The following is a 14,304-nucleotide window of genomic DNA, read 5'->3' on the forward strand; positions in this document are numbered from 1 at the left end:
AAAAGCTCATGTTTTATTCGTGTTTTCAAATGTGTTATTTGATAAATCATTTTGGCTGAGTCATTTATACAAGAATGACATGATTGTTTGTTTTAAAATCGTTTTAATTGTTTTTGTTTGTTTGTTTTTTTTTTACACTTGATGTCAGCAAGATCCTTGTCAGACAATATATTTAAAAAAAATCTTTAATGCTGCACAATCTGTATGTCATAAGGAAAAATATACTTAAATCTTTTGCAGTGTCATCTTCAACTGCTACTTTGAGTTTTAAATAAAGTCTACTTCTCTTACTATAATTACTCCCCAGTCATTGGAGGCACTTGTACATTAAGGAGGCTTTCTTTGTCCATTCTGAAGTTTTAACAAATTTGCAAATTAAAACTGGTTCTGGCACAGAACCTGTGTCGAGCAGCACCCGAGGAATGCGCAAATAAATCTTCAGTAAACAACGGGGCCATTCTAAACATCACAAGCATAAAGAAGGTCACTATACTTGTATAAAGGCAAATTCCACCACAGCTTATACATTTTGATAATATTTTGTATGCATATTTATATATGTATTAAAAAAACAAAAAAACAAAACAGCTTTAACACTTTTACAGCAGATATCCTTTTTGAACCAGAATTGCCTTGAATCTTAGGAGGACTATTGTGAAGTTTTAATGAGACATCACTTAGAGCAGGTCTATGTTTGCTTTTGAGCTGTAACAACTAAAATTACAACACTTGCAAAAACAAAAAATTAAAATCCACCTACACATCAAATGGGTTATATGTTCTGTTTCAGTAAAGCACATAAATTGACAGTATGGAATGATGGCATTGTATGCTAAAACACTCCCTCAGAACACTCAACCTCCCAGAGAAGTAATCACCATCCCCGAGTCTCCCTACCAACATACATTTGCACTCTTCGCAACCAGCTTCAAACACTCAGCTTATTAAAAGGTGCACCCCTTTTAAAATTCACGTGACATCACAAAAATAACATTTTCCATCCACCTGCAATTGCCACGGGGCACAAAGCACAGCAGTGCCTGTCTGTGCACGGCGGCAGAATTCTCGTGGTAGCCTGGCCCGTCCGGATATCATTTAACAGAACTTCCTCGCTCAGGCACAACATCGCATCTCAACATGCAGATTCATATCTTGTGTCCTTGCGTGCACGGAGTGTATGAAATGTCACGTTCAACACACTGCAGACACCAGCTCCTCACAAGGGCGCGTCGCAGCAATAACGTCTGTACGTGCCCTTCAAAAAGACAGTGTATGGCATCTGTTTGATCACAAGCCTTCCGTTGTCATGATTACAGCTGGGAGCGCACAGTGGAGACAGGTGTATAGTGTCTGTGGGTTTTTTCAGGGTTGGTGGTGTTTAAAACGCGGTGCTAGCCATGCTGCCAGGTGTGAAAAGGCAGGGCAAGCCGTCCTGCGCAGACTCCACGTGTCGATGGGCGATCTTCCCCTCTTCACCTGGAGGAGACACAGGGCCAGATTCCCATCATGCATCATGTAGAGAGCTACAACTCAGCTTTCCTGGCCTCCCACAGACTTATTTTCACAGTTTTGTTCTTTTGTCACTGTATCTAAAGGCTGACTATCTTCACCTCCTCCTCCTTCTGCCCCAACCATTACTAGTCTTCTCCCCCAGCCGAATCCTACTTTTCTCTATTTTAACTCTCAGTTTTCTATGTGTGTGTGTATGCGCGCACACATTCTGCTTCTACTCACCCAGCAGCATCAGCGCCTGCTTGGCGGCATCTCTTACTTCTTCCCTGTCTGTTCGACACAGGTATACCAGTGGCTCAATGCTCTCCTTAGCCTGCCGGGCAAAGAACACACTTTTACGTGCTCCACTATATGTCAAAGATTGTGCGTACGCAATCTTGTTCATTTTCCTCCAGTATCGCTAAGAAACATTGGCTGCAAAGTTTGTGTTTTAAAGTCAGAAAAGTATTCCAAATGTTATAAACCTGAGTTCTACCAAACTTCAGTGTTTGTCATGCCAAAAGTCTTTGCTTCAGCTACAACTTTTGAATCCTTCATCTCAAAAATGTGAGTCGTTTATGTTTTTATAAGCAAATATATTCTAAGGCTTTTAAAGGATTCGCAAATGGATTCATGAACGTTTCTGATGTCTGCTATTTGCCGTACGCTAATCCCCAAGTGAATGTGGAGGCCTCAAAGATAGTGCTGGATTTCTAGGAAACATTACTTTAATGTGGAATTTTTCAATAACTTCATGTTAGAAATTATAAAGAGAAAAATTTTAATTTGGAGCTGGACAGAGGCTGCTATCAGATCATGATTGGTAGAGAAACAAGCATACACAAACACACACGTGCACTTACAGATCAAAGTAAACAGAGACTAACCTTTAGACAAGCGAGAGCTTTGCATCCACAAACCCGGGTCTCGACACACTTGTCCTCCAGCAGCTCCAAACAGCTCACCAGCGCCTGAGTCGGGAAGAACAAGGCAGGTCAGAGGCCAGTGCTCCAACCACACTGAGCACCTGCTCAGTGACCTGGCTACGAGGGCTTCCAGTGATGCTGAGGTTTGTCTCATGACAAACTTCACAGTACAGTGGCTGATGGCACAGCAAGCAAATAGCGCACACACACTGTGTTCTGAGTAAATTATTTTAAAATGTAACTTTCTTCTTTTGAAAGTGGAGACAGAGTGCATGGAACAAGATTACATCATGAAAGAATATATTTTCAAAGAACAAAAGGACTTACTGCGTGATGACATTCAATAGCTACTTGCTTTAGCTGATAGGCCTCAATGTTAACTCACTACTAACGTTAGTACGGCATCCTACATTTAAAATATTTAGTCAAGGAAACGTGACACTATCATTGCTGATTTCAGGCCAGGCCTCCTCATGCATCAATACAAATGTGTGTACACACACACACACACACACACACACACACACACACACACACGTACACACGTGTACACACACACGCAGAGGGTTTGATGTGATGCAGCTCTCTGCAACAGTCCTACCACGCCGGTGCTCATCATCATGGCCTAGCTCAAGGACAGAGATTTAGGTTGGATATTTGGGAAAGTGAAGTTGAACTTCAATAGATGTAGAACTTCAATAGAAGTTAATTTAAGCCTGTCCTCCTTCTTACCATGTAGAGGTTGTTCTAGTTTTAATAACAGTGTTGTAATGGAAATGGTTTTGTCTGAGCATGTTAAAGGTGATGCAGTATGTCTTAATTGGGAAAAGAATGAGACAGTTGGCCAAAGATAAATGCCTTCCCCCTCCCACACACAACATGTACATGTTCACTGGGAGCAGGACTGGCAACCCTTCCTTCAAATCCACACACACAATCCAGCTAAAATGTGAGTGAGCCTGTTACAAGTTCGTGAGAGGCTTCACATTAAAATAATCTAGGTAGTTCAAGGTCAGTTACTATGGTTTTCTTAACCCAAATTACACGGTGTTATCATTTCTTTCTTAGTTTTTTTTTTTTTTTGGACACAAGGTTGTTTTCTGCCTCTACCACAGTGATTGATGAGTTAAATCAGATGGTTTCTTCATGCTAAATTATGCTAAAAAAACCAAGAAAACAAATTCTACTAAAGCGATGGAATATTCCTTTAAGCTTTGTCCAATTTATAGGACGATCTTTCACTGAAAGACAAGCAAAGTTACTTTATGAATATAACCCCCCCTAGCCTTCCTAGAAGGCCTTCTCCCCGGAGGGAACGCAGGCAGGGCCCGTACCCTTTCGCGGTGGCGTGGCTGGTCGGCGAGGCTGCGGAGCAGGGAGCCGGCTCCCCCGCACAACTTCCCCCGGGAGTCCCCGAGCAGCAGGCTGACGGCACGCAGGCCCTCGCGCTTCAGAGCGCCCTCTGGAGGCCGCTTCAGGGCTTTCAGGCACACGTCCTGGTCCCCGGACTGCAGACACTGCACCAGCCACACTGCAGCCAGGAGCGGGGAAGGGAAATGAAGAAATGGATGAGTGGACACAGGAAGAGGGCGAAAGACATGGTGACAGCACGTGGACCGAAGGGGGACGCATATTTCTTTCACCAGTAACGTGCTGAATTCAAAGCAAATATTTCCGTTTCTCAACCTAGGCCAGCTTGATGGTTCATTAACTGAACAGTACACAGCGGCTGTGGGTAAAAATCTACACGAACCCTCTAGGTGTCAGACACCAAAACACACTCACACACGCGCACACAAAAGGGCCACACACCCTCTTCAGCCAGCTCAGTAATGTGCACATCCAGCTCGCTCACGCCCTCTGCCTCCAGGTAGCTCCAGAACTGGAAGATCGTGACCATTTCCTTGCTTGCGCCTCTGCCACGTCTGGGCAGCTTCCTTTCGAGAATCCTCTCCACCAAACACAGAAATACTGACACACACACACACACACACACACACACACACACACACACGATACATCAGTCATTTCTTATCAAATATCACAAGCTTCTTTCTAATGGAGTGTGGGCAGGTGACATCAGCTAGGCTTCATGTGGACAGCCAGCAAGCTGCTTTGTATGTCTATTGCGAAAGGCCTTCAATGAATAAAGCAGAACAACATATTACTAAAGAAAATATTCCATGCTTATCAGTACTTCATAGGGATCCTTATGCATATCACTGTTCAGAGCGTCTTATGAGCACTGAGTGCCTTAGAAATGTATAGGTACTTTAACTTGGAAACCAGCATTCACACATTTTTTAAAAACTTTGAACAGATCATACAAAGAGACAGATACAGGCACACGTTACCAGCCTGCCACCCACCTGTGTTTGCAGGGACAGTACATCTCTCTGGTAGTCTGTTGGCGTATGTACTGCTTAGTGTCTGTATGAAGGCCTCTGTGGAGGTGCTGAACACGGTGCTGCCATCCAAACACTGCTTCCATAGCAACACAGCGCCCTGGCACTGATCCAGCTGTGGAATGACTGCTCCCAAATACACAAATGCGCCATCGAGAGAGAGAGAGAGAGAGAGAGAGAGAGAGAGAGAGAGCATATGAAGAGAAGAATCTAGGTTGACCATCCTATCTTTTTTGGGTGGGAACCACCACCACACCCATTCTTTAAAGATCCATTATCATTTTCTTCATCTTTATTATGTAAGGATAACAGACATCTAATTTATAACCAAATATACAAAATTCAAGATTGAAACAATAAATGAGACGGTGCCGTCCCTTTCCTAGTACCAGTGACAAAGTGAGCCCACCTTCCTCTGGCTTGATGGCTCTGCCCAGCATGCCCTTGGCAGCACGGCGGATGAGCTCGAGCACGCGTGCCTCTCGGAGCAGGCGGTCCAGAGCATACATCTCCCCACAGCGCAGCGGGCCAAACATTCCTAGCCTCTGCACACAAACCCAGAGTAAGACGTGACCCGGCACTCAGCCTGCGGAGCAGCTCACAGAAACCTGCAGGTGCACGCACACCAGCTGGAATATACTATACCTAAACGCTACCAAGAAAATACAGGTAAAGCGATATAAGATGCTGATTAGAATTTGAAAAGTATTTTCCTGAAGAACAATATACACAAATGATGATCTCATTTCTGTATATTGCACTTATTTAATCTGGAAGTTATACAAACCAAAATACAGTCAGACATCAGAACTGTTTGTTCTTAAGGGATACAGTGGCTGAAACATCAGCGTGAGGGACTGGAGATACAGTATGTATATCTAGAGCGGGCGTCCTTCAACAGTCTCCATTACTCAGTAATACGAGCATTTAAAATTATATATGCTATGAAAATATTGGAATTTTTCAAAAATGCATCACATTATAAAAATGGAAACGGATGGTGTAATATTAAACTGGTTTTGTTTTTCAAATATTTGACAGCAATTCAGAAATGAACAACCAAGAAAAGGAAGGAAAATTGTTCCAATTATTTCAATAGTGTTTTCTACAGTAATGACATGAAACGACAACATTTTTTTTTTTTAACTTTAATCATGTTCAAAATTTTATAGCTTAGTACATTTTCAGGATTGACCCACCAGCAGTTGAGAGCTGCAGTTCTGTAGATGGACCAGCAGGGTGCGATCTAGAACCTGGCAGCCTGTACTGAGAGGCTCAGAAGGTGCGTCGCAGCTGTGGTTCTCACAGTTCTCCTCTGCTACACTCTCTGCAGCTACTGGCTGACAACTGCACAGAGAAGAGGCCCGAAAACAATACAAGTCTATATATTAGAGCTAAAACATGTACAAATGAACTGAAGACATTGGTTTCTGTTCAAAATGTAGAGCGAGTTTTGAAAATCATACAATTTGCTTAAAAAGCTGAAAGAATCAGCCACTAGATGGAAGTATTACACCAAGATGCCTGCGACCCATTTCTGGGAAAGGAAAATCACCAATAATTCCTTTTTTAATGCAGTGCATGTCATTCATCAGTAAAAGGTTAAACTTTTTTCGAACTGACCTGTTTGTCACACTACACTTCCTGCCATCCTCTTCCTCCTCTTCATCCGGATCTGACGAGTTGAGGAAATCAAAGCATCCGAGAGCAGTTTCCACTGTCAAGCTCGTACTGGAGGAAGGACTTCTACTTCGGCCCTACACACACACACACACACACACACAAAAAACTTCTAGAACAAGCATAAAACCCCTCAAACTGGCATAACATCTTCATGATAAATGGTTCCAACCATCTAAAACTTGTCCTTGTAAGAAATGGGCCTATCACAAATAAGCTTTCCAAACCCAGGCAACAAAAACACGCACGACTGTTGTTTCTGACCAGTTGGCGAGCTGAGCAAACATCTCTAAACCCTTGGCCATGTCTTACAGGCTGATGGATCTCAGAGGTCATGGGTCTGTAGCCTCTGAACAGCCCGACACCCGATGGGGCTGCCCACACCCAAAATGCTGGGAGCAGGAAGGGAGGGGCTTCAGGGCAGGCCGGAGGCCGGGAGACTACGCTTACAACTCCCTTCATCTTTCTCCTCTGCGTAACAGTGATCACACAGATGACGGCAGATAATCTTTCCCAGGCAACACAGATATAGCAGTAAAATAACCACACAAAAGTGCGTACAGACCTGCACACTCAAAACTCACATTTCCATCGCTATGCTTACGATCTTACGAGTTTCTCATCCTCAAAGAAGCACAAGCAAATAATTAAAATAACAAAAACAATGCTAATCTGACACCAGATGCTTCCAATAACTGTTGTCAAAAGTCAAATGGCTTGGCCATTTGGACACATGCAAAGTAGCAATAATCCTGCAAAAAGAACAACCAAGTATTTGTTCCACACTTAACATCGAAATTCACTTAATATTTACAAGTACAAAAAAAAAACCCACAAGTGCCCTTTACACTCAGCTACTCACAGTGAGAGCCTCTTCCAGCAGTTTCAGCTCCTGTTCCAGCACCTGGAGCTCTGGGAACTGGCCCCTGTAGTCATCTAGAGAGGAGAGTGCAGCAGCAAGCGCCTCCTCCACGCTACTGTCAGCGGCCCGTCCTGTTACGCTGTCCTCCCGGAAGGCCTCTACTCCAGCCCCAGGCTTCTCGGCCCGCGGAGGGCCTGTGCGCGCCTGGGACAGGCACTGCGTGCGCTGGGCCTGTTTTATATTTTCAGCCCCAGCAGGAACAGTATCGCTTTGGCCGGTCAGGGCCTCTGTCCTGGGCGAGGTGCAGATGGAGTCCTTCTCACTAAGGGTGGGGGAGGTGGAGCTGGCGTTGGAGGGGAGCGCCACTGCGAGCTCCTCGGGCTCAGGGGCGGAAATGCCGGCCTCGTCGGCCGCAGCGCTGGAGCTACTCTCAGTGCAGGAGGACGTTCCTGGACCGGCGAGCTCAGAGGTCAGGTTGTCCTCTTGGGGCTCAGGAATGACCAAGCATGGCTCAGCGCGATGGGTCATGTCTGTGACCACGTTCGTTATCGACATGGCAGACAGCAACGATGCAGCGTTAGAAGGCTCCGATGGTTCGCCGGCAGGCCTGTCTGTCAAAGCGGCATCTATGCTGATCTCACTTATGTGACTCAGGGAGCGGGAGCAGCGGGCGTGGCCGTTGGGCACTTCCTGTTTCTTAGCCGCTTCTGTGGTGACCGTGATTGTGGTCGCACGGGGCTTCTCCAGCTCCTCCTCCTCCTCCTCCTCCTTCTGATTGGCCAGGCGCGTGGGTGTGGAGGTGGCCGACTCGCGGGGGTCGAAGGAGATCTCGATGGCGGGAGAGGCAGCCTGCAGCTCAGGCTGGACCAAGTTCTTGTGGGTGTGGCGAATTCCCAAGGACAGCTGGGGGCTGGAGGAATCGTCGGAGGATTCGGAGGAGTTCGACCAGGCTGTGCCGTTCTCCATCTCGTCCTGCCGCCTCAGCATGTTCTACAGGAAAAGAGAGAGAGAGAGAGAGAGAGAGAGAGAGAGAGAGAGAGAGAGAGAGAGAGAGAGAGAGAGAGAGAGAGAGAGAGAGAGAAGATAGTCGGGGGGGTGAAATGACAATTATGCTGTACTTTCGGTGGTAAAAGTTTCTCTGACAAACAGGAAGAGGGAAAGAAAAACACTACAAGAGGTGTGGTGGAGGTGTGGTGGTGCGATGGAGGAGAGCCTGTCCCGGAACATTAGCCTGGTCATTCTCGCAGTTTTCCATTCAGGCAGGCTGCTGGACTGTGGCCCAAGACAGCGGACGCTCTGCATTCTGCCTCTACTTAACTACTGCTGCAACCAATCTCTGTCTACTGAAAAATAAAACTGGATGCAAGATGGAAACTGTGTGGGGGTGTGAGTGCGCTTTCAAGCGTGGGCATATATGCGATGACACCACAAGAGTGTCGCTTTAATAATTAGACGCTTGAAGACAGACTAGCAGCTCAGGAATTCTAATTGTTCTACTTATTCACAAGCCATACCAGCTAGCAACGGTCTACAAGAACACAAAATACACCGTCACAGAGCTACAACCACGGAGAACTAGGAAGCATTAGTTGGTGGCCAGAAGCACTCACACATCTCCAGCCACCATGACGTTCCTCTACTACCGGGCCCATACAAAGCCTACAGCTCTGGTGCTAGCAGCTAGCGGCTGACGGCTAGCAGCACTCACGTGACTGTGGGCGTGAGAGTCGTTGAGGCTGACGGAGGAGACGTTGCTGCAGCTGAGACTCTGAGCCAGCTTCTCGGCCAGCGAGTCCCGGAACACGTCCAGGATGGGCCAGCGCTGTCTGGGCCGGGAGCGCTGAGGGGCTGACTGCACACGCCACGGCGGCCGGGGCAAGAGAGCAGGTTAAGCAGCACAGGCCGACCGGGAACTCCCATTCGCTGGGAGTCCAGAACTACTGCCAAAGAAACTACTCCCGAGTGTCAACTACTGCCAGAGAAACTACCCCAAAAGGCACTGGGGAAAAGGAACCAAGACAGCCTGAGATTTTCTCTTTAATAGACCAGGGAAACAAAGAAAGACCCTGTTTAATACTGTAGGCCCTGTTCTTGTTAAAAGGAACACGGTCTGAGTACTTTAGCCTGTGCAAATTCTTTTTGGGGGTTCCTTGTGGTGTTTGTCTTGCTGTGCTAGAAAACAGTGATCATGTGACGTCAAGAAACCACCCTGCCAAAGCTCTCGAAAGCGTGTCAAGCCCTGGAACTACAGTCCGATTAGTCTCAAGTTAAAAACCGGAAAGGGCAGGGGAGCTCCCCGAAGGTGGTGAAACTGGCGTGCATGCGAAAGCTGAGTGAGCAGCAGACGGAGACACTCACGTAGAAGGCCTGCTCACGCAGGGACGGTGTGTCTGGGGGACTCTGGTTATAGGTGGAGAAGCGCTTGTTCACCGTAGGGGGCTTGTTCACCGTGCTGGCCGTGGATGTCGGGTCATCCTTGTCGAATGGACTGTGAAAGGAGGAGACATTTTTGGTGTTTATAATCAAGACTCCACCTCAGTGCGGTAAGATTCCCGGTTTCAAAAGAATAAAAGCATCCATTAATTCCTTGTGACCAACTGTGATTCTTATTCGAAGGAAACTCAGATTAGCACTACTGGACGGGATTAGGCTAATGGCTCTCAGCCAACAGCACAAGGCAGCGGGACACGCATGAGCAGAGAAATCAGGTCCTGACCCAACAGGCTGACAATCAGGTATTTTCAGCTAAACATGTTTCTTTACCTAAATATGGAACTTTAATCAAAAATGACACACACACACACACGTAGAATAACAGCTCTAGTTAGCATGGTAGCATCAGTAGTCCTATCAACAGTGATGGAAGTATTTTTGGTTTTAACAAGATGAGGGAAACGTACTTCCATGTGACCTCCAGGCTGAGTTTGATGGTGCCCAGGTCATTGATGTCCACAGCCACGGTCTGGGGCAGGGCGCTGAACAGGTCCTTGGTCTCACACGAGACATTCCCCACCACCACATGATTGGCCAGGCTCTTCAGCTCCGTCACCTTGACAAGTGAAAGGGGTGGAGTCTCATGGGACACGCGTCACCACACGCAGCCAGGTTCAGTCAGTAGATACTCTACACAGCCTGGGATTAGCTAGTGCCATTAAAGAGACAATTTTCAACATTAAGCCCTGCGATTAACATTTAATTTCTGAGCTAGCTTTAGCATTAGCACCATGTCCACTACACACCCAGCATGTGCAGAGGACTTTGTCTCATACCCTCTTGATATACTTCAGTCAGAACACACTACAGGAGCACCATTATATACTACGACTATTGCATAACGTTTATAAGGGGTTTGACCGATTACGCTGGGGGACATCGTTTCAAAGACCCGAGAAGCTGCATTTAAAAAGTGCTCAAGTGCACGAAACCTCCAGGTGTTTGACCAGTAGGCCGCTGGCTGGTAAACGGTTTTCCTGCGGTGCTCTTAACGAGGATGCCAAAAAGCACAAGTACAAGCCTTCTTCATCTCCTCCAGGGTCAGCCATGAGGAGGAGAAGATGCTGCAGCTCTGGTCGCTTATCACAAACATCGGTTGCACGTTCCCCGTTCTCCCCCTGCGACTCAGCGCTCCCTCCCACGCCCACGCCTCCTCTTTAGAGTCCCCTCCCATCTCCCGGCCAGATCCGCACCGCCCCCTGCTGGTGAAGGAGGAGCGCCCGCTGCACGGGGCCGTGCAGCTCATGGGACCATGGAGAAAGAAAAACATGTCAAAGTCCAGCTGCTCGCGCCGGGCTGCTACGACCATTAACGTTTCGCCGACCGAACGGGGCCGCGCTGTGTGCCGAGAGCGAGAGAGAGAGAGAGAGAGCGCGCGCGCGCGCGAGAGAGCGCAAGAGGAAGAATGAGGAGCAGGAGAGAGGGCAAGAGAAAGAGGGATGGAGGCAGCAGGAGAATAAAGAGGGAGCGGAAGAGAGAGGGAGAGTGAGAAAGGGAGTCCTTCACGGACAGATGCATTTTTGCGCACACACACGTGCAGGAAGAGAAGGAAAAACCCTGCAATGGGGACAGTCAGATTATTCCCTTTGTGGGAGCTCACCTTTATAGAGAGGAACTCTGTGATGAGAGGGAGGAAGACCATCTCCTCACTGTCCCACACTTGCTTCCCGTTCATCTCAATCCGACCCCGGAGCTTCCAGCGCTGCCTGCCGTATTTCATGAAGATCTGCGTGGGGCGAGAAGACAGCGTTGCACAGACAAGCCAACGCACACCACCCCGAACAGGCTCCGAAAGGATGCTGGGGACCGGCAGCTGCCTGCAGTCTGTGACTGACTGCGTTGATGTTTCTGCTTACAGTGATGGACAGCATAAAAGGTTAAGCACGGCATGTTTAAAGGGGAAGGAAACCGAGTTTGGGCACAGGGCACACAGAGAGAGAGAGAGAGAGAGAGAGACAGTACTGCTGGGGCAATTCAGAGAGCACCGGTATAAACTGTGTGTGTGTGGGAATGCTTTTCCATGTTGCCAGATGGACAGAGATCCCTCAGTTCTTCCATCCCTCTACATCATCACGCCATCTGGCCAAGTCTCTCTCCTTCTGCTGTCTCCAGCTCACAGGCTCTTACACTAGCCAGGGTATCGTGCTGACTCACGATCGACCAGCCCATCAGTCGTCAAGGATGGCATGCATTTAAAGCAGGCGGAGGTGGGCTTGACGAGCTAGCACCTTTCCTTCTCCAATTAGCCACCACCTCCCTATAGCTGGCCTCCCCCTACTGGGCCAGGAGAACAGAGAGAAGAGGATCTCTCTCGCTCCCTCTCAGAGTCATCTTACTAAAAAACTCCCACAGATCAACATGAAAAAAAAGGTGAGAGGGAGATTTAAAAAAAAAGAAGAGAGAAACGAATGAGAGAAAGAAGACTCACCTCATATTGGTCCCCAGCGCAGAGTCGAGCAAAGCCAGCCAGACCTGAATCAAGCCAAACTATTACTCAAACACCTACAACTTACCAACATCACACTACTATTCAAAATGTTTCATTTTCATTTCGTTATTTTGTTTTCAGTATTTTAATTTCATAGCATCAGGCACTAAAACGACTCCATGCCCACAAGCCACTCCGTTTACTGGGAACGGTGGCACTGTTCCGGGAATGTGAACAAAAGAGGCAGAGAAGGCAAAGTGGGATGTGTGTCCTACCTTTCATTTTGATGTGGAATTCCCCGAGCTGGCTCTCCAGCTCACTCTCCAGCATGCACATGTTCTGCAGAGGTGCACAGTGTGGCACGGCCCCACGCAGCGAGACGGCACACGGACAGACGGAACAGACAGAACGGATGAAGCCCAGAGAGCAATTCTCGACCTGCACTCCTTCGAGCGCTCATCACACTGACGTAAAACGCTGGACTTAAAGTTGAAATGTAGATTCTTAGCAAATCACAGTCTGACCAGAGTTGTCAGCGCGCGCATATTACACATCACACACGCTGAACATTATCCACCACGTTGTATTACCAATGACTCTGATAAAACTCTGCCATTCCTCAAGCCTGCTTGAAGCCTCTTGCGGCTGAATTGTCCATTCGCTCCCTTACCTCAGTGTACTCCTTGAAGCCCTTGTTGGCTTCTGATAGGCTCTCTCGGGCCTCACGGCTGCCTGGAGAGGCTGTGTAGGCCTTCACCATCTTATTAGCCCCGTCCCTCAGTCTACGCTGCATACAGTACGCTTCATACAGCTCGTCAATCTGAGAAAACACACACACACACACAGAGAAAACAATGTAGATCAGCTTCCATATATGTGTGCACGTGCCCATGTGTGTATACACACACACACACAATCCCTACTTCCTTATTTTAGGGCTTTTTATGGGAATGGTTGGTATGGTGTGTGATACATAATTAACATTTTAGTGATGCACCTGCAGTGCCTTCAGCAAACCTGTTCAACCACACAGCAGAAACAAACAGGAAACTCCTTATATGGTCCATACACACGCCCCTGGCACAGATTTACCCCAGGCAAGAAATGTAACCATAAGCACCCTCAATATTTACAATTTAATTCCAATGAGTGACCCACAAACACCCAGACATTTCCCACCTGAACTGGTGCATGTCCTGCTCAAATGACCTCCATCACCTCATGCACACTCTGGGTTTGCAGAGAACCGCTGGGCCTCTCAAAGTTGACGCATGGCACGTAAACCAGCGTTAGGGCAATATTACTGCAGGTTTAAGGCTAGTGTGGTTCTGGGTTACATCAGATCATCAGTTTCCCCCATTAAGCAGGGCTCTCTGACTGAGACCTCAGCCATTAGGATGAACAGGTTGGAACGCGCATGGTGCTTGGCACTTCTTTTAGAGGAATATCATTATTACTCAAATAAATGAACAGGATACTCTACAACTAGCAGTTCATTATTAAGTTATTAAGAAATATACTTATAAGCAAGAAGGTATTGCAGGAATTTCATTTCAGAAGATTATACCAAGAAAGGCACTGCTAAACAGAAAAGGTATATTAAGACCTTGCATGCCTGGTATTGTTAGATGATGTGATTAAAGATGTAGACCATGAAGAGTGTGCACATGTGTGTGTGTGTGTGTGCGCACGCGAGAATGCACACACATGCTCATAAACACTGTAAGGAGGACTACAGATACAGGTCCCCCTGCATACACCCCTCCCGCCCCAACGCACACAAACACACACACAGTGAGTGAATGACAACAGCCATTCGAAAAGTCACCAAGTAAAGATCACAGACCAGGAAAGGCAAATTGGTTGCACACCCTTGAATGTTTTATAACACCAGAGAGAGAGAGAGAGAGAGAGAGAGAGAGAGACACACACACACACACACACACAGACAGAGCCCCTTTAACAAATTATTTCCATAACACACATACACAGACTTCATCTGGAGGTGTTTAAGAACAG

The 14,304-nt window shown here is 47.2% G+C and overlaps 1 protein-coding gene across 8 annotated transcripts in view; it reads right to left on the reverse strand.

Annotated features, from left to right (window-relative positions):
* Positions 1-83: 83 nt before the first annotated feature.
* The window catches only part of ripor1 (RHO family interacting cell polarization regulator 1), a 51,107-nt gene continuing 36,886 nt past the window's right edge, over positions 84-14,304 (reverse strand). For 3 of the 8 annotated variants that reach the window (XM_081715207.1, XM_081715206.1, XM_081715205.1), the window contains exons 7-23: positions 12,956-13,105; positions 12,561-12,624; positions 12,286-12,329; positions 11,458-11,583; positions 10,265-10,413; positions 9,723-9,852; positions 9,073-9,216; positions 7,365-8,354; positions 6,446-6,579; positions 6,022-6,169; positions 5,232-5,367; positions 4,787-4,948; positions 4,203-4,388; positions 3,752-3,948; positions 2,379-2,462; positions 1,735-1,825; positions 84-1,476 (exon numbers count right to left, since the gene is read on the reverse strand). In XM_081715207.1, coding sequence (XP_081571333.1) covers positions 1,379-1,476; positions 1,735-1,825; positions 2,379-2,462; positions 3,752-3,948; positions 4,203-4,388; positions 4,787-4,948; positions 5,232-5,367; positions 6,022-6,169; positions 6,446-6,579; positions 7,365-8,354; positions 9,073-9,216; positions 9,723-9,852; positions 10,265-10,413; positions 11,458-11,583; positions 12,286-12,329; positions 12,561-12,624; positions 12,956-13,105 — 3,033 coding nt within the window. In that variant the 3' untranslated portion in view covers positions 84-1,378. The remainder of the gene's footprint in view (positions 1,477-1,734; positions 1,826-2,378; positions 2,463-3,751; positions 3,949-4,202; positions 4,389-4,786; positions 4,949-5,231; positions 5,368-6,021; positions 6,170-6,445; positions 6,580-7,364; positions 8,355-9,072; positions 9,217-9,722; positions 9,853-10,264; positions 10,414-11,457; positions 11,584-12,285; positions 12,330-12,560; positions 12,625-12,955; positions 13,106-14,304) is intronic. The other 5 variants (XM_035525488.2, XM_035525489.2, XM_081715208.1 and 2 more) reach the window with 3 other exon arrangements.

This window comes from Electrophorus electricus, chromosome 6 (assembly GCF_041902795.1).
Source record: "Electrophorus electricus isolate QZ-2024a chromosome 6, ASM4190279v1, whole genome shotgun sequence".
NCBI classification, from domain to species: Eukaryota; Metazoa; Chordata; class Actinopteri; order Gymnotiformes; family Gymnotidae; genus Electrophorus; species Electrophorus electricus.